We start from the raw sequence: 20785 nt of genomic DNA on the forward strand, positions 1-20785 counted from the left end.
TCCTCCCCCATGGAAATTCGCATCCGCCTCGAAGCAGCGAAGGGGACTCCAGAGGAGAAGGGTGGTCGGAAACGCAGCGAGGTGGAAGCATGAGTGTGTGCACTGGTCAGGCACAGCGTGGTGATATGTGCTGCTGCTTAAGAGCATGGTTTTTAAAGGTCAGATACTTTGGTGGCTTTCACTTCTGAAATAAATCCAAAACATTCAGGAAGCCTTCGTATCAAAAGCTGTGTAGAACTGCAAAAGCTTTGGGTCTCTACCGAAAGCTACGTAACTGGCTGGGGAGTTGGGAAGTGGATGAGGCCGTGGAAAGTGGATTTACGTGTACAAGCACACGTCCTCCCCCCGCCTGCGCCTCGGTGCTTGGTTTCCAGCTACAGTGACTCGTTCTGCTTGGGTTTTTCTATACTATAATGGCTTGGAAAGTGCTTGTTAATTAAACATGTGCGATGGATTTTTAGAAGAGCTGATTGCCCGTCTATCCCCTTTGAGAGCTGAGCACGGAAAGACGTCAGGCCAAAGAGCCGCAGCATCCGAGGCAGCAGCGCGGCCCCCGCTTGTCCCCCTCGTCTTGATCGAAAAGCCCAAGTGAAGCAAAGAGCGAGATTTGTGGGTTTAGCTCATACGCACAGCAGGCAAGAAGAAAATAAATGGCCACCAGAGCACAGTCTGCTCAGCCCCGAATATGTCCACACTTGATTCTTTGCAGGAAAAACATAGAGAAAGAGAAAAAATATCGTGTGTGATAAAAACCTATTTTTTTTCACATACGTATATGCATATTTCCCTCTTTTTTTGCATCACTGGCCTCTCCTGGCAATAATTTAAGTTCAGTCTGACCTGATAATTTGCATGAACTAGAGGGATGGCTTTTCAAGGCTATGGAGTGGCCTATGTAACCATGAAAGCATCTTTACCACGTCATCTGTTATGAGCTTCTGAACAGTCTATTGAAAAGGTTTTGTCTGTGAATCATCACTGGAAAGTAACCCTTGCTACTGTTTCTTTCAGAAAAAAAAAATACTTTCTGCTTTTAATATTTTATTTGGGAAAACGGTAGATTTTATCACACCTTTGGTTTTTTTTTTTTTGGTCTAACATGCAGAATATATTCCAAAAATATTCCAAAATTCCATATTCCAAAAATGTGGCAAATATTTATAATTATAAACATCTTTGACCCACTTATGTTTGTATGTAAAACTCACGACTGTGTGGTTGTGTTAAAATCTGCATCCTGTGTGCAGAATGGCAACTCCATTGAGACAGTCCGATTTGAAGATTATTTCCAAAATAAAGTACTGCTAGAATAGTTTTTACATGATATATGCAGTCCGTTATTATAGTGAGATTTGAAACTTGCGATTAACTCATAAAGACATAATTTATTTCGTTTTCGATACTTTAAGAAAATGACATGAGACAAAATGGGAGAACTCTTCACAATGTATGCTCTACAGCAATTGAGTGACTTTCATATATTTTGTTATGCAAGTTTTATATTAAAACTCTTCCCTTTTGAATTTTGGAAAAATGTGTCTCCATTTTTGGCTGGTATGCTCAGCTTTCTGGATGCATCTTTGGAGAGTGTTTAAAATGGATCTGTTTTATTGCACACCTGTATGTCATTATAAGTTATATGGGGAAAGGATTTGAAACAGTATAAATTCACTTTATCATATCAGCCTTGAATTTGATTGAAATTTTTGGAAAAAAAAAAGTAATAATCTATCTTTTGGGAGAGCTGCCAAGTAGACACCCATTTAAAAAGCACTTATGATATGTGAAATATTTAATTATGGAGTTGACAGAAATAGAAAATGAAAGTACCCAGTTATGTTTATTTTTGATAAATCCATCCTTTCACACTTTGTGGTGTGATTTCATGTCAGTATAATGCCTAGCACAACTGAAGTGGGAGAAGGTGATGCCGAGGAAGGTTCGTGTAGGCCTTTTGCCTTTAAATACTGTCTGTATTCACTCTGGGGACTCTGTTCTGTTAGCAGAGATTTTATTTTTGTATTTTTTTTTCTTGGATAAAAAGAGCTAGAGCTAGAGTGTGTGTGCAAGGAGTATTTCAGAACCAAGTGGTTGGATGGAGTTGAGAGTGGCTGGAGCGCTGACTCTAATTCGTAGTGACGGGTTGTTTTGTTTGCCTTGGCACAGTCCTTCCCATGGCGTGAATAATGCAAAGGGTCTAGACCGTACAGTGGGGCTGAAGCAGGTGTGCGACAGCCAGAAACTCGGGGAAATTTGGACATTAATTAGATCTTAACTGGCAATTTTACCCTTTTCTTTTGTAATTGCTTAACTTGAAGTGATGCTGCATCTTGAATTGGTGTTCTAAATGAAGAAGTAGCAGCGTTTGTCCAACATACAGCTTGATTTAGATGAAATTAAAACCATCCTCTGTATGAAGATAAATTAATTCTTGAATATTAAGGCATTTGTTTTCCTTAAATAAGGGTAAAGAAATCGCTATGGCCAACTTCCTGCCTGCTTTGGAAGTCTTGCATTGCCCGTCACCTTACTCCCTTCAGCTAATGCACTTGTTAGCACGCTGAAACGTGCGGCGTTTGGAAAGGAACAGCCTCCTGCCCTCTCCCCAGGCCCTCTCGGAGGGTCTGTGCGGAAGCGCAGCCCACACGGCCCTCGTCGGCAGCATCGTTTTGTCTCTGCGCTCCGCGTCTCGCGGCAAGGCCGGTCCCTGCGGCCGCGCGCGCCGCGGCTTCGCCTCATGGATCCCGGGTGAGGCGCAGGAACAGGCCTCGGCTCTGTGCACGTGGGGCCTGCCCCATGTCTGCCTTGGTGAACTAACTGCAGCTATTCCTGTTGGGAATCTGCAGTCTGTCTGTAGTAACTAGTCCATGCAAGCTTGATGTGGAGAAGGCTCATGTATTTCTACACTCGTTTTTGGTCATGTTGTTTTTTTTTAAGGCTGAATTCCTTTCAGCTTCGGAGTTAAATCCTATTTGAAATTCTTGGATAAGGTGCAGGAAGATATAGGAAGATGACGTCCCTGTTTCAAAGTCACAGGAATCAGAATTTGACCTTGTAATAAAGTTATACCCTTTTTAAAGTTATGCTCGGGGTATAAAGTCATACCCAGGACCTTTTTCTGGGACAATTGAAAAAGCTATAATAGGCTGCTTTTCAAGGAAAACACTGTAAACCTGTAGCAGGACAGATCTATAGGAGGACTGCATGTGGATTAGATGGATGCTTGTAGGGAGCCCTTTCTAAAAAAAAAAAAAAAGCAATGAAAAATGGGCAATAAAGATTTAGGCTGTTAAAAGTTGCATTAGTTGCATGCAAAGGAAAAAGTAATAACAGTTATGTTTTTAATTGGAAAAGTAGAAGCACTTCGAATTAATTACTGTAGATAGAGTAAGTTTGCCTTTGTAAACACCACAGACGAGGATGTTGGGAAGTTGAGTTCTGTTTATCTGTGTGGCAGCGAAAGACTGTTAAAGGCACTGCAGGAAGGAGCTGCACTCATCTAGTCTGGACCAGATAACTGGAAAAGGATCCAAGTCAGAGGTGATTCCTGATAACGGGACTTACGGAGATGAAACCTGGCCTGGGTTGCTGGATGACTGATAACGTTGGGAAGAGGAAAGTTAATTCTGTTGTGATGGAAAAATCTGTCTGCCATTTTTAGAAAGCGGCTTGTTGACCTTGTGCTTCCATCCTTCTGGTATTAAATGGGCATAATAACATTTCCCGAACTTGTCAGTGTTAAAAACTGAGCCTACATACGAAAGAAAACATCTCTGATCTCAATGAGGGTTTGCTCTCCGTTGTGCAGTCTGCCTTTTGCACCCTGTTTGGCACTGGTCAGACCTCTTTCATTGGCCTGATCAATTCACTGAAGAAGCAAAATGCTCCATGAATTTGTACCAGGCCACATGGAGGGTCTGATGAAGCTTGTGCAAGATTAGCTGGCAAGGGAAGAATGAATTTCCTACTTTTGATGGGGCTGAACGGTGAGACTGCTTAATCCTTTCTCATGGGGCTGCATCCTCTGGTGCTAAAAGGTATGGAAATGCAAGAGAGCATTTGAGGGAGCACTTTTAATTTAAGGGAGAGGGAGAGATGGACAGCATTTAGACTTTGTCGGTAAAACCCTACCTCTATGAAGCCTGTGACAGAAAACAGCATGATTAAACCACTGGCTGATTTTTGCACAAATCAGGCCGAGATTTGTGTCTACAAATACTGTTTATAAATTCGAACAAGCAGCTTGGAGGTCAGCGATACCTGGTGGAAGAGAGGAGAGGGAAAAAAGCTTATTATAGGAATGCGCAAACTACCCAATCTGTACAGCCTGAACAATAATGCTATTTTTTCCCTAGTTATTCTAGGATGAATAACTTTTAAACTATTCTTGAATATGGAAAAAAAAAGATCAGTTGAACCAGATGCTTACTTATTCTTGTCTATTTTGGAGAACTAATTATTCCTGTTGTTGATGGTATTAAAGCTTACAAAATTGCTTCCATCTTTGAATTACTATAATTAAGATGATAACTTCCACATCTAGTTAACACTGCTGTGCAGCTGCTGCATTCATTGACATGCAGATTTTGGATTTTGTAAATTTTTTGCTTTTGTGAACAAAAATTTTAAATGCATATTTTCATTTCCAAAATGGCTGTTTCTGATGGGGAAGCCTTTATAAGACAAATCAACCAAAACGAATCTTTTCTAAAAACATCAGAGGAAAAACTACTTAAACTTGCCTGGGCAACATTATGCTTAAGCAATACAAGTAATCACAAACATCCTTTGTAGGTGTAATCATTCTGAGCTGTGCCGTGGCTTTGTGGTTTGCTGTATTGCAGACATGACCTGGGTCACGTTGGGTGTCTGACTCTTGAAATTCACGTTTGAAGAGTTAGCAGTTAATGCATGAATCTATTCAACGTGGGAAACTTGGGGTGATTTACAAAGCTAAAATTCTGTAATTAAAAACTGCTACTATGATTCATATATATTAATGGCTGCTAATTAAAAGTGCTTTAAGCTGTAATTTTTCTGTACATCCTTTTCACCTGATGCCTGGTTTTCTGTCAAAGTGTACAGTCAGGCTCGTGCTGCTGGTGCTAATCTTGTTTACTTGCACATTCAGGATTTTCTGCTACGAGATGTATTTTTTTAGGCCTATCAATTTAGATAGCTTTTGAAAACCTTCATTAGTATTGTTCATTTCTAATAACCAGCAATGTTATGGTATGACTTGATCCTGGTGGCTGGTTGTTTATTTTTAAATTGGTTTTCTATGGCCCTTGTTTTCATTACGTGAATGCCTCAGCAGACATTAATCACTTTTGCTTTGCAACATCAGCGAGAGGCAGAGACGCACCGTGAGTTGTTAAAATAAAGGATCAAATATTGATCTATGCTGAAGCCAAAAGATTGTAATAATTAATCCCTTTTTAGCGGGTCGGTATAACACTGCATAGCCGGGTGCGCGGGCGGGCGCTGCCCGCGGCGCTCCGAGGGCGCGAGCTGCAGGGCGCGTTGCGGCGGCTCCAGGACCCGCTTCCCGCCGCCCCGTGCCCTGTCCCGCAGTGTTCGGTTTCAGGAATGCGCTTGCAGCACCGCGGGCCACGGAGCACATGTTATTTTTACCACAGGGAGCAAAGTGAGCTCCAGAAGCAGCAGGGTTTCTGTGGCGATGGCAGAGAGGCCTTCTTACAGATCTCGCTTTTTCCCCCAGATGGCGAAGACTTGGGTTGCTGCAGGGCTCTGCTGGGCTTCCCCATTCGGTGGCCCGTGTGTTTGCGAGCTTCCGAGCAAGGTGCCGGTGGCCGCGCAGGGCTGGGGCGGGGGGCAGCGATGCAAGTTGGGGTTTGGGTTTTGAGCACATCCCAAACGGCCTTCGCTGCCGGGAACACGGTCCTGCAGCGCCAGGGCAGGAGAGCAGCCCGCGCCACTGAGCTCCGGCTCTGCTTAAACGAGAAGAGCTGCGGTGGGGGGGTGGTCTCTAAAATTATGAAGTGGGATCTAAGAAAAAAAAATGTTAACGAGACCCATACTTAATATTAAACCGCAAGAGTGAAGGAAGGTCAGGGTTAGGTTCACTTTGCATTTAATTAAAATAGCAAAACTTTGGCTTATAAACAAATCATAACGCTTGGAATGCCTGAGGAGAACCTTATTTTTGTCGTTAAAATACCCAGTGAGGCACAGATGACCTTTTCCCTTTCTGCTTTTTCCCATTGCTGCTGTTTTTTGTGTAGTTTTGGGGCAGGGAAACTTAATGTTGTCTGAAGAATTTGTTAACAGTAGTAAGCAATAATTAATGCAATTGAAAGGATTGATTGTATAAGCTCCTCGTTATCGTAGCCCAAGTATTTCAGTTTTGAGACTACTGCCTAGCTTAAGTGCCTCTTCCAGGAAAGCATTTTGTCTTCATTCAAACTATTCCAAAGATTAAATGATTAGGTCCTATTTCTTTGGCATTACTTTCTAGCTAAAGCTAGCTGTGCTTCTTCAATATTTAGCTGCTTTTATTTGAGAGATTCTTAAATGGAGTAACAGTGACTTCTTGGAGTGGTGGCACAGTTGAAATCCTCATGTTCCCCCTCCTCTTTTTTTTCACTTTTTGTAAGTGCGAGAACTTCATCGCTGTTATTCTGTAATTTCTTCAGGATCCTGAAGATCTATTAAAGATTGTACCTATTTCCCAAGGGCCTTTCTTAGCCAGTAGGGAGTATACTGTGTCTGCGTATATATTTTTCTCATCATGTAACATGGATTTAAGAAATCAGGACATTCTGTTTTTAGCCTTTATGTTCAGCTTTTCCTTATTGGCAACAGACGTGGTTTGTGGAAGTGGCCAAATGGCTTTAAGAGATGTTCCCCCTTCCCTGGCTAGTGATCCAGGGAAACTGAAATTTATCCAGTTTTCGGGGTGTAAGGAGAATAATGGTTTATTCCTAAATTGGGTCTAGGCTTTCACTCAAAACCCATTCCCTCCTCTGCTGTGGTTCGTGTAAACCCGACCTTTTAATGGGTCTCAGTTGTGCTTGCTCTCCAGCCACTTAACTCTTTCTCTTGTTCTCTTGTGGTCCCTTATCTTTGCAAGTATAGCAGAAAAAATGGGTTTGTAAAACTTGGTCCAACTTGGCAAATGCAAGCAAGCAGGTTTTTTATTTTTCTTCCCTTTTTTTTTTTTTTTTTTTAAGCAGCTCTGAGTTTTGGATACTTAATATTCCCCATTATATTGTCTTTTAAATATACCAAGTTTCCATAGCAGGCTCCAGCCATCACTCTGGTAAAGTGTATTTTGGGAACCCTTTTTAATAAGGGGATATGACTGTAGATGGAGCTTTCTTTTCTTATTGTACTAATATTTTATATTGAGCAAAATCTTAATTTCTTACATGGTAATTTGTATATGAACACGCCTTTTTTTTTAATTGTGGAAGAGATTTGCTAGTAACATGAACGTAATGATTGTTTGGTATTAATGTTAGAATTGTTCTGTTTCTTTTTCAACAGTTAATGGAATAGAGCAAGCAAAGATATACCAAAAACCTATAAACGGAGATTTTAAGCTCCTTAAAATCAGGCTGTTAATTTTTGCTTATGATGTGCAGAATGGTAATCAGGTTTTGCATGGACTCTTGCTGAATAATTCATGACTGTAAATGAAGATGGTGTGGAATCAGTTGGATAATTTTGTGGAATGCTTTAAGTACACTAAAGAGCCAGAAAGGCAGTTAGTATTGCTCTAGCCTTATTGCAGTTTGTTATAGCTGGCAGTTCAGTTGTGTTCTTTTTTCTACTTATGGATCTCAATCTTTGTATAGAACAACAACAAAAAAGACTCAGTAATTATTCATACACTGTGTCCTGTGGCAGCAAAGTAATTTTGCATTAAGCCGCAGTAATTGGCAGTCTGATGAGGGTATTTATTGTTGGGCTGCTCCAGAAGATCTAGCAACGCAGGAAGGATCCTGGCAGATGTTGGGATGAGAAACTGTGCGAGCAGACGGGCTCTGCGTCGCGTTGGTTGAACCAAGAAGGAGCTTCCCGTTGCGCGTCTCGAGTTGTGCAAGTTCACGCCTTGCTCGCTTTGATTTGCATCCCTGCTCCTGTCTATCCACCAGCCCCATATCCAGCTCCATGTGGGGTTTGTAGCTTGTTTGGAGAGCCCCTGGTGTAAGCAGAAACGTCCATGTGACCCTGGAAGAAAGCTGGAGTTAAGAGTTAATAAATGTAAATGGCCGGTTGTGAGGTTTTGCTGGGGATCTGAGGCTGCTTGTTCAGCTGAAGCAACAGAGAAAGTGGGAGTAGGAACAGGATTTAAATACCCTGTTGCTCTTGTTCACAGCTTGCCTGCTCTGGAAATGTTTCCCTTGTCCATTCCAATTACTTTTATGATCTTTAGAGCTAATGAAATGCTTGTTAGGAGAAATCATACTACGGTGAGCACATGGAGAAACACATCCGACTTCATTTGGCTAATTCTGAAACTCTGATTAAAAATGTCCCAGATCCCTCGTGCTGAGGTGTCTTTTTCTTGGCCAAAGTGAGGGGAGCTGATGAGAAAAGGGCTCCGACCTCACTTTGCTTTGCACAGGGTTAGTTGAGTGTCTCTGCATGTGCCCATGAAAAGTTGGGAATCTCAGGTTTGAATTTTGTTAATAAACCTGCTCATCTGTTGCCTTGTGCTAACATCTTTGTCATTTTAACTCTTTCCAAGGAGTGTGCTCTAATTTCTCCCCGCATTAGCCAGTAACTGTAATGAATTCACAGGCTGTGTTGCGCATTGCTAAGAATATCTGAGGCACTTGAGTATTTCACCAGTCGGGGAGTTTATGTGTTTTGGAAAGCGTGAGCTGCCCATGTGCTGTGAGCGAGGAATGTTTGCTCAGCTCTCTGGAGCGGTCCGTGCAGCAGGAGATGGAGGGTGCGTGTTGCTTCCAACATATTAAGCCTCTTATTGCTGACCAAGTAACTTTGAGCCCTGCGTGTTTCCTCCTGTGCAGACTTGGTGCCGAAATTCAGTGCATGAGGAAGGCATTGACCTAAATACTGAGGGATCCCTCATTAGCTAAAAGACATTTGGCAGGACCTGCCTTGAGATGTGCTCGTTCTCCTGACTCTGCCTTATAATTTATGTCTTTCTTGCAGCTGTCGGACAAGCAACAGAAAGAGTTTGATTGTGACCTCCAGCACTTCTCCAACGCTCCCGCGACCGCACTCCCCTCTTCATGGACACACAGGTAACGCTCCGGGACGGCTTTCCTGGCAATCATTAGTGATGTCCTTGGTCATTGCAGTGAGTTTGAACATGCCGATAGATCAGAGCACTCTCTTTGAAACTTTATCTGACCAAAGTTTTTAACTTTTTAAAACTTATAACAATGCCCATGTAGTTTCAAAATAAATGTATGTTATGCTTAAGACTGTGGTTACTGCAAGCTCTCATACAGAAGATGATTTAGACCACACTGAAACTTGGGGGATACTTTATTGGGACTTTGTTTTTTAGATATGAACAATATCCAAAAAAATACTGCTTCCATGAAAAGGAACAACTTCTAAAAAGCTGATTTTGTTCTGAGAAAAATAGAAGTAATCTAAGAGTGTCTTCTTCATTATCTGTTCTGAGTTCTCCACTTCTCTACCTTATCCTTCCTCCACTCTTTCTGGAGGGTTCAATCTTTTAGATCCACCACATTCTGCAAAAAAACCCCCTTTTTATCATCTCAGCAGCTAGGAGGTGCTCATTTCAAAGCAATTGGGCAACTGCTTATTAGTCGTCAGGGTGAATGTGTGGAGATACTTTCTGAAGGAAATTAAAGAATTGTTATTCATCCTGTGGTTGCTGTGGATTCTCAGAAAGGGTCCTCCCTGCCGATGTTCCAGGTTGCCCAAACAGCCCTTCCTGGGGTCCTTGTGGCTGAGGTGGGTGGATGATCGGTGACTACCTTGTTTCTCCTGTTTCCAAATACAAGAGAAGTTGGTTGGGCTTCTGGTGTGGCCTTAATGGACGCCCATCTGTAGCAGGAAGCAGCTTGAACGTTTGTGGCACGTAGGCATCAACAGCAGAGCCTGCCTGGAAGCTCAGCACAGTTGTGTGTGGGACAAAAGTAACTTGTTTTCCTTATATTCAGACTCTCCTCCTACTACATGGCAATATGTTCTGTAAATACTTTCTGGAGATGGAAACTTAGGAAACGCTGAGGAAACAGCAAATTGATAGTAGTTCAGCAGCAGGAGCCATCTGCTTCTGTTTGCAGAGCGTTGTATCTGGAGAGGTGACATCCAGCCTGTCAAAAGGGGGAAAAAAAAAAAAAGACTAGCTTTTTGTCCAAGGTTACCCACTAAAGCCACAACTGTTATTTAAGCTTTCATAAAAATTGTCATATTTGCTTGGGATGCTGGAAAACCCAGTCATGGAAGGCTCAGGAACTACTTCAATTATATTGTTTTTTAAATGACTCTTTAAAATAATAATTTAATTGTACTTTATTTATTTATTTATTTTTAACAGAGAAGTTTTACTGGTAGAAGTTCCCTACTTAGTTACTTTGTGCTCTTTACTTTGCTCTTAAAGTTAATATATATGTTGAAATGAACAAATTCTAAACTGACAATAAAAATATGACCAGAAAAAAAATGCAGAAATGTACATATTGGAAACAACTTTATTTTCTTTTCTTCTGATGAGCTTTTCTGGTCTATTTTAATAATGAAAAGTTAGTTTTCTTGATGCTCTGTCAGGTTGCAAGCTTAGATGTAACTAAGTAACATATAAGCTAGGGTGACTAATGGGTGATATGTTGTCTTTCTTTAGCTGTAATTGTCAAATAATCGTTTCCATTACTTGGTTCTCATGTTGCACGTGGGAGTTAAAACTATTAATTAAAAGGACATCCTCTGTGACCTACAAGTGTAGCCAGCAGAGAACAGGAGGAGAAAGTGCTGGCAATTGGAGTTCTTGTGCAGTAATGTCTTTAGCAGTCTTCCCTGAGAAAAATCATGGATTCAAGAGACAAAAGTAGATGGAATTTAGAGTAACGAGTGCTTTTCTGAAGAAATGTTGTATATATGTTATGACTTTGAGAATAAGCTATGTTATTTGTTTGAACTCTGTATGTCAGTCTGTCCCTAACCTGGTAAGAAGTGCAGGAGCTTCTCTCAGGGGTTTCCATCTTGAGCAACTCCTCTTGGTGTCTGTCCTAAAGCTCTTCTACGAATCAGAGGAAACGTGAGCAGGCAGAGAAACTGGAGGGGCATCCAAAATTTTCCTATTTGAAATTACTCTAAAAACAAGTTCTGTATGGCACCTGCTTCAGAAGTTGCTCCTCTGTATGCGACCTATGTGTGGGTGTGATGTAAGACAGTCAACTGTCTAGCCGAAAAACCTACCTCCTAATGACCCCTGATCTGGGAAAATACAAGAAGACACCATTTAAAAAAAAATATCTGAAGAGCATCAAGATGAGATGTCAGGCGATAACATAACATTGAAAATGCTTGAAAATTTGAAGAAACTATAGTATGTGAAGAGACTTAAATGTTTGAAATGAATGAAAATAGATCCAAGCAACTTCAACTATGACATGAATTCACTTGTCACTGAGGGGCTCCTAATGTGTGTGAAGTGAGTTGATTCAGTTTTTGAACTGTGTGTAATCCCTGAATATTTTCCAAAATGACCTAGGATTTTAGTATAGAAAACTACATCTTGTTGACTTCAAGCAAACATCCCTCTGCTTATTTAGTCACGAGAACTTGTATTGAAGTGCCAAGTTTTAGAAATACAGATTTTAAATCTTTCAAAATCAGAGGAAAAAAAAGTATACACATATGCTTGGAGTCCTTCTTAAATGGTCTGGGTGGAATTGCAAAATTGAGACTTGTATATATAGTAAGATGTTTAGTGCTGCAAATATTTTAGTTGCCCATGGGCTCTGCTTACCCTACAGAATAGCTTAACATCCACTTCAGATTTTTGAACTCTGCATACACCTATTGCTATCAAAATCCTAGATGCTTATTTTATTGCCTTTCATTATTATAATATTAGGTATGTTATACTCAGCATTATTAGAAGAGAAACACTACTTATACATTACTGCACTGTGACACATGGCAAAAGAGACTCTTAGAATTTTATAAACTTATTTATAAATTAAATTAATATCAATAATATTACTCTGTTTTAATTTCTATAATTTTGTTTTTAAAAAAACACAACTCATGTTATTCAGATAATAAACAGTAAAAGAAAATGCCAACCATTATATCTCAATTAATTCCTATTATTGCAGAAACTGAAATACAACATTTTGATAGTGCTTCCCTAGTGAGTTTTTTTTCCCTGCATTCATACACATGCAGAGGAGTAACATTTACTTGGCACGATCACTTTCAAGAATTTCTAGCTCCCTTTAGAGAAGTGTGTCACATTATTCTTAGTTTTATTGCAGGAGTTTGTACGGCTGTGCATGTGTTAACCGGTAACTGTTCACCTCCCTGTAATTGTTGGCAGATGGTTATGATTTTATTCTGAGATTGCTGAGTGATGCATCAAAATCAGGCGCTTGAAAATTGTTTTAATTTTTGTGTTTCTCCCTCAATTGGATGTCGTAAATGAGTTCAGATTACACCTGGTGGACTTGGGAATAAATGGTCCATGCAAATGAAGCACCAGAGTGAGCTTCTCAGCTAGTCTTGCGGAACTGAACCTACCAATTAAACTTGCTCTCAAATGTAATTTGTGCTTGCAGGAGAATGTGGTAGGAGTCCATTGAAGACTGAACGTTACTAGATTTCAGTCCTCGTAAAGGTTGTTTTTGTATTCTTATCCCAACCAAAATTTTAGTATTGATTTCCAAATTTTCTATTATCTTCAATTTTAGTTCTGCATTACCATGTGTGAATGCTTTCCCAGTATATGGCCAGTTAATTTTGTAAAGGAGAGGATTTGACCTATAAAAACAGTTTCTTATGAGCCTACAGCATTAAGCTTTCCTTCTTAATACTAATACCTGTGTTTTACCCTCCTGCAATCCCTTAAAACTGGGTAGTTGTTCTGCTGCAACTCCCATAATACCTGCTGACATTTGAAACATCTCATTTATTTGAAAATGAGTTCTGTATCTGTCAATGTGTAATTTAAATTACTTGCTCTGAGTCTTCCTCTGATTAGTTCTGAAGTTTCCATGTGGAAGAGATGTATAGATATGTTCGGGATTTTTTCCAATTTGGAAAGCAGAGACATTGTGCACGGTCCAGTCGCTACAGTATGCAATCTCACATCAGGAGGGGAAATACCCTAAATTACTGCTTGATTATTTTTTAAAATTAAAAGCTTCAAAACAGTAGCAGAAGCAACAGCATCTTTATAATTCGGTTGGAATGAGATGGAGTCTTACAGCTTGAGGATTGAAGTTCAAGCTATTTTGAAATGTATTTTCCACTGCTGTAATGCACCCTGGCTTCCAGAGAAGACCCTTGTCACTGCCTGTGGGTTTGCGCTGTCCCCAGCTGCGATGCCGTGTGCAGGGGCAGCACTGAATTAACTTTCTGTGCTCTTTCCCTGCAAGTTCAATTCCTCCTTCTGGCAAAAATGGCTTTTATTATGAGGGCTTCTCTTTATTTGTGCGTTTTTCCATTCCCACTGGTAAAGAAAGGCACGATTCTCCTTCCTGGCCCAAACCTCCTTCACTGGAGAGTGGCTACTGTGCGGGGCTCGGGGTGGCTGCGAGTCTCTGCAGTGAAGATGGGGGAAGAAGTGGGCAAAGGGTGTCACACACCTCTGGTTGCTGAAGCTGATCAGTCATTCCTGTTTCATATGTGTGACACTAGGATGGCACGACAGGATCACAGCATTCCTTATATTTGAAATAGGTGCTACTCAGAGTGCTTAAACTTTTCTTTTTTTTTATTAGTTCAAGATTCATATGTGCTGGAAGGCAGGTAATTCCATATTGTTTGGTAAGATTTTTTGGCCATTTGTGTTAGCATTCAGCAAATTGTATGTCTTATGTAGAAAACCATGGCGGGGAAAAAAAAAAAACCACTTCATAACAATTTTAGTGCTCTGGCTGATTCTTCTCACAGCGACCCTGCAAATGTTCAGTATTTTTACTGCAGCCCCAGATCCTGCAGTGAGCTGCTTACAGCAGAAACTTCCTGGTTTAAATGTCAGATACATAGTTTTCATTAGGGGTGGTAAGTAACTAGAGATAGGATATAACAGGTGAAGAAAAGAAGATGCAGTAAGGACATTGTAACGCCCACACCGAAACAGGGAGAGGAACCTGAGCCCTGCAGCTGCAACGTGAAAGCCGTGCTCAGAGAGCAGGAAGGTGCAAAGGCTGAGATCCCAGTGAGAAGCTGCCATTAGACATCTTGCAAGTGCGTTTGCTGGAGTGAAATGGACCTTGAAACTACTCTTTTCTCTGTAGTAAAACTGAGTTATCTCTTCAGTTAGCTGTTTAGTACTTACACACTATTCCCAATATAAAGAGGATTATATTGATGTATGTTAGTTGGGCATAGAAAGGGAGTTACTCTCAGGTAACATATCTTTGGACTACAGCTGCTTTTTAATTAATGTCCTGTGGATATATTATAATACTTATAGTTCATGGAAGAGAGAGGCAGCTTTACACTTATTTCTTAAAAATGAGCTGCTCTTCGTTTCTCCTATTTACTGTGGAGTGCTGCATGTGCAGACAGTGGCTGCAGAGCATTTGACACAGGCTTTTTCCCTAGTGTTAAATTGCTGACGTGTCAATACTATAAGACTTCTTTCAGTCGGTGTTCTTATTAAGAATATTTATTTCAATAAGTAAACTCATATCTTTAAATGAAATCTAATACTGGTGCCGGTATCAGTATGAAGATTATGCAAAGCTGGCAGAGAATATTGAGGCGTATTTGGGTAGCGTTGAGGGGAGGAGGAGAAGGAGCTTGAAAAATAAACTGAAAGTCATGCTGAGAAATCAGACTTGGTAAAAGTAGGACCTGGCCAAAGAAGGTAGGATGTGGAGCAGAGAAGGTTAGAATTTAGGTTAGTGGAAGCTAAAAAACAAGTGATTCACGCAGATAGAATGGTAGCTGCTGAAAGATTTGGATGTCTGCAATGCTGTATGTTTTCTCTTGCAGAAGGACGAAATGAAAGCTGATCTACTATTTTTTCCCCCAAATATTTAGACACATAATTGTAAACAGTTCTGCTTTTTAAACCATCTGGAAATACATTTTAAAATATCCTTGTACTTCCTCCCTCAAAATGTACAAAGTCTTCTAAGAATAATGAGGAGTACTCCAGCCACGTTAAACAAACCAAAAAAACCACCAGCATCAACAAAAAACAACTAGTACCCTTTTATTTGCAAGTAATAGTCTGCTAGCAGGTAAATATTTTTCTTATGAATTGGTAATGTTCTTTATACTGTGACTTCTGAAATTCTTAGAATTTAATTTCCTTTCCCTTCTTTATGGAGTCCTTAGACTTGATAGGACTTTGGTTATCGAGGAGGTGAGGGAGCTGCCTTTCCCAGTGAAGTTTCTGGTTGCAGGAGCCTTTTCTGAAGTCAGAGAACCTGTCCTGCTCATTTCCCAGAGCTGTTTTCTGTCTTCAATCGTGTGTCTTGTGGTAACTTCAGGCACACGATTTTGAGGCTAATAGCTGCAAAAGGTGATGTAGGTCACCAGTACCCTGGAAAGGGCTCTGTTCCTAACCTGGAAGGCTGGGCATGGTGTTTTGGGAGGCACAGGCACAGAACATTCTACCCTTGTGGAGCTGAAAAAAAGTGCCTTTCATCTTTGTTTTTACAGATCTCAGCAGCAGGTTTTACAAAAAGATTCTAGTCTGAGCTTTTGGACTCATTAGTCTCTCTGATGAACGTCATGTTCATAGAGGGTAGCTGCTTTCACCAAATTTCGCCAGTTGGGTCCAGCTCTTGTGTTTGAGGGTAGCCTGACTACATCCGTCTTCCTGTATCCAGGAAATGTAAAGGTTCATGCCTGAATCATTAATGTTCTGGTAAGCGTGTTGATTTACCTAATGGGTAATTATCCTGTGTAACGGCCTCTCTTGAGACCGAGTCGTTTCAGGTTCAGCAGTAGCCAACCTTAACCCTTGAGCAACAGGAGAATTTACCTTTGCTAACGTGGTAAAGAGGCTTTCGATCATCCTTGGCGAATGAGACCATTGTACTAAGGCTTCTCTTATTAAAATTCTTTCAACTCTAGCAGATGCAGTAATATTGGGAAATTTTAAGGAAAGTAGGAATTCCCCTTCTCCCTGTTGTTGTTTTAAAAGCTTCATCCAGACTTGAGTTGAGTAGAAAAACTAATTGCTTTTCATTTTAAAACTAGAAGCAGCTCACAGGGGATCTAATTAAAATTCCAGTGTCTGGAAGGAAATGTGCCATATAAATCTGAAAAAGATGTTGCTTAAATATTAGTAATATCTTTGTACCAGATTGTGCAGGCGCAGAAGAGTTAGAACACCCACACAGGTAATTTCAAAGTTTTAAAACTGTCATTACCCAATTTCTTGAGTTATTCTGAGTCGTATTTTGATCGTAAGCTGGAAAGTTTACAAAAGATTGATTAAAAATAAAAAAAGGCAATGACAGCTCATTGCATGTTCGTGACAGTGTTGAGCAAAGGGCTCCTTATTGGGTAAGGTCACCTTCACACAGCTGGGTTCATCTCCAGGGAAGCTTGAGAAATGGAATGAAGACTGAGGTTCCCACCAGAACTGGTTTAGTTCCTTGTGTTGTTGTTGAGATATTCAGTGCCGCTAAAGGGCCTCACTACTACATTTCCTTTGGATCTAAAATGCTCCTTAAGCTTTCTGTTCTGCTATCAAGTAAATGGTGGCAACCCAAAGCTACGTACTGCTACCAGCACATGTGCTGCCTGTGCACTCGCAGCTGTCTCAGCTTTCTTCCATCTTTCTTGCAAATTTGCAGTGCCACCTAGACTGCAAAGCCACCCAGTTGTGTTGTAATGCAAAAGTAGTATAAAGGCCGTGTTTTTCCACTGTGACCAGAGGAATTAAAATGTGTGTAAAGTCAATAAATAAAGCAGCAAAAATCACAGATTTTTGACACCTCTCCTATGTCCCCAGAGCTCTCTACCTAGGACGTGATAGGATGGTTAGATGGTATTTGGTTTAGGCTGAAGATTTGCACTGTGTCATATCACACTCTGGACTTGTTTTTAATGCGTAATAGGGGAAAAAAAAAAAAAAAGAAAACCAACTCAAAGGAGACCAAACCTGTTGCTCAAACCCTTTGTTTTTAATCCAGCTTGCTCTTGGTGAAGCAGATTGTGGAGTGGTCTGGATTTCTCTCGCCCCTCTGGTTCTGTCATCGCCCCGGGACAGGTGGTAGCTCAGCCCGGGGCTGCTGAGATCTCCCCCAGCTGCTCTTTCCCCTGCAGCCCCACAGCCAGATGGAGCTCGCTGGCTGCTGCCCTCTGCTTCCCTGCCCGCGTGGCTCCGCAGGGCCGCGGGGAGAAGGAAAAGGTTGGGACATGGTGCAGGAGGTTGCACAGGAACTACTCGAATAGCCAAAGCGCGAGTGGAAGTTGCCCTCAGCTGTGTGCTGTGTGTATATTCAGTTTCTGCTTAGCCTGATAATCAAGGTGTGTGATTAATTAGTGTCAAAATCAATGCAGCATAAGCACAGGCTTGTGCACATTGCAGTGGAACGTGCACCCAGCGTTGGCTTCCTTTGGGGAGCCCGGCGCCTGGGGCAAGTCCTCGGCAGGTGACTCATCACTGAGGAGCTTTCGCTTCTCACAAATCCTCATTTTTACCTTAGTGCTCATGTTTGACATGACTTTAAAAATAAATTCCTTTTAAATGGGATCGAAATTTGAAGATACAGAGATGAAAGAATCCTGCAATACATTGCTTCTCCAGTATCCCTTTGTTGTCTTGTTTATTTTAATGTTATTTTACTCTCTGAGCTCAGAGAAATTGCTTCTGACACGTGTATTCTAGGTATGGTTTTCTTTGTGCTTGTACTAAGGATCAGAAAGAGCAAACCACTTAAGAATATGCCCAATAGTAAGAGCTCATTGACATAAAGCTTCTAATTCATCTTATGAATTTCAAAGGTTTCTGCACTTATTCTCTGAATGATTCTGACTTTCAGAAAGGCTTTCTATGGAGTGGTTGCATCTTGCTTTGAAAGAAAATGCATTGTAACACACCACTTACCAACCATATGTATACACTAAACATGAGAAAGCCTGGAGAGGAGATTCTTGTGCTGAGTGAGAATAAAAATGTTACTTTTTTCTCATTTTATTCACTGGAATATTTGTTTTCATGGGAGAAGAATTATTTTAGAATATTGGTAGTTAGAGTGAATGCTAATGCCTTGTGGCATGATCATCTTAGATCTGTGTGTAATTCTTACATTATCATGTGCAGTTCCTTTGGCATGTCCTATTTCTGCAGTGAGTTCTGCATTCAGCATTGATAAACATTGTGAGAGAAGTAGAGAGATACTTTCTAGCTCATTATTCCTGAAAATGTCATCAATGTTATTTCTAAATCAAGTTTTCATTGAGAAGTGCTAAAAAGAAGTTGTATATAAGAATTACTGAAAAAATATTAAGAGAATAGATTGTGTATAGGTGGGCTTTCCATTTTGGATTATTTTAAAAGGAGAGAAAATGGTGCTTCCACATCGGTCAAAAAATCTCTTTATCAAATAAGTGCTCAAATGATCTCTATATTGTCAATTATTTATGACTACAACCCGAAGCATTTCTGCCCAAGGAAAAGCTACTTATCAGTTTGTTGGAAATGAAATGTTTTCTTTCTCAAACAGGTAGCAGTCCTTTGGACAGTCCCAGGAACTTCTCTCCAAATGCACCTGCTCATTTTTCCTTTGTTCCTGCCCGAAGGTAAGTCAGTGCGTATTTTCCCTGGATTGGCAAGCACATAGCTCATGTATTTTTATTCAAGAGTTGGCTACTGGTTAGGAGTTTGGGGATTCTCTTTCATCATGAGCCTAATCTTTAGGCTTAGGGCTGAAAATCTTATTGAGTATTCCTGTAACGCCCCTTGGTCCCAGTTACTTTCTCTGACATTTCCAGATTTATTTTATTTGCTTTAGTTCAGGTCTTGGCATCACCCAGAAGGTACCAGGTGGCTTTCAGACACAGAAGAAAGTCAAGGAATTACACTGATGCAGACAGCCTAGGGAAGCCCCTCCTGGGAGCATGGCATGTGGCAGGAAGAACGGCCGTGACTGGGGTACCTGCATCTCTGTGGGATCCTCACATTCACTGGGAGGATGGTGGTTTTGATTTGCTGCAGTCTCCCTGGCTGAAAGGAGTTATCTGGTGATCAAGGAAAGCGAGAATGTGCTCCTTCTGAGAGGAAGGAAGTTTTCTGAACATGAAAGATTTAGCTTGAGGACTAGATAGAAAACACGTCTCAAAACCGAGAAGAAGAAAGGTTTGGAAACAGGCAAGTTCAGGAATAGGAGAGAGAAGCTGAAGTTAACCCCTGTATTTGAATGGCAGGTAAATGCTGGAGTGTTTCTCCAGTTGAGTGATTTGCTGGAAAACCTGGTCTCTCTGAGTACTGTTTGAAGCAGCCTTTAGCCTTTATTTCTCATGGAAGAACAAACTATAATATCATGTGAAATATGACAGACAGGCTATGTTTGCTCCTGTTGCCTTGGAGAGAAAAATGAATTTTTTAGCTGCTGGTGAAGCAATTCAAGTGTACTCAGTGTATCCACCTTTATTTTTAATGAGGTATCTGAGCCTCATCTGGGTCTACTCAAGACATACTACTGAAATCAACTGAATGTGAACCAGTTTTCACAGCATTTTATGTTCTGGATCCTGGAATGCAGGGGGAAATGTGCAGCTGAAACCATTATCAAAACTTGCGTCATTTGTTGGCTATTTCAGTTGTTTTACTACTATTCTTTTACAAATTTTCATGTAAAAATTAAATGCTACAATAATAAAACTTCATAGAGCCCATTTTCATACTTCCTTACTTACCTAATTTTAAAAGAAATGAATCAAAGATTAAATCTACCCTTTCAAACACTGCAGCTCATTCTATACTGTTTGTGTTGCTCTGTATACCTTTTATGTCTTCGAAATGAATGTTTAAGCATAGAAATAAGTTTCCCAAACAAGCTGTTTTTCACTCGCATTGCATCCTGGAGATTACTGATCATAGTAGTACCAATGCATATTTATTGGATTATCAAATAGCTGTATCAGAATAACTTCTGCATGATGATATTAAGTAATTGAAAATATTGTGCTCTGTCATCCCAGGGAAATGGAGATTGCATTGTGCCATTTTGGTCTGTGTTGTCCTAGTCTTAGAGATGATTTTACCTGATTTATTCTCCTTGCCATCCTGGAAATGATTGGTTGCTGTTTTTCTGCCTTTTAAAGTAATTTCTTCAGTTATTATCCTGTTTGAACATCATTTGTGGTTCTCATTTGTTTAGTGTGGCCCTGTGACGAGCTGGTTCTCGGAACAGAATGGGAAACCCATTTGGAAAACACATTTTACTTTAAAGCCAATTTCACTACAAACCATTGCAGGTCTGCTCTTAGTCCATGTTGTGATTAATCATAGATCACTTGCTAGACAGACTTTCAGTGATGGTGTCATATCTACAAAATTCTTCTCTGTAAAAGAAAATGCATGATTCGTCCTGCCCCTACTCAGTAAGAGGAATGCCAGTAATAGAAGATGAGTTGTTTGCTGCAGTGACAAGTGCTGCTTTCACTTCCCTCT

General features: G+C 40.6%; 1 protein-coding gene across 3 annotated transcripts in view; it reads left to right on the top strand.

The window, feature by feature from the left end:
• The window catches only part of MAST2 (microtubule associated serine/threonine kinase 2), a 187209-nt gene that overhangs the window by 111611 nt on the left and 54813 nt on the right, over positions 1-20785 (top strand). For all 3 annotated transcript variants that reach the window (XM_088526153.1, XM_088526151.1, XM_088526152.1), the window contains 2 exons: positions 9148-9239; positions 18837-18912. In XM_088526153.1, the coding sequence (XP_088382279.1) occupies positions 9148-9239; positions 18837-18912 (168 nt within the window). The remainder of the gene's footprint in view (positions 1-9147; positions 9240-18836; positions 18913-20785) is intronic.

This window comes from Tinamus guttatus, unplaced genomic scaffold (genome assembly GCF_059628265.1).
Source record: "Tinamus guttatus ecotype Peru unplaced genomic scaffold, ASM5962826v1 Tinamus_guttatus_pri_ptg000242l, whole genome shotgun sequence".
Classification (NCBI taxonomy): Eukaryota; Metazoa; Chordata; class Aves; order Tinamiformes; family Tinamidae; genus Tinamus; species Tinamus guttatus.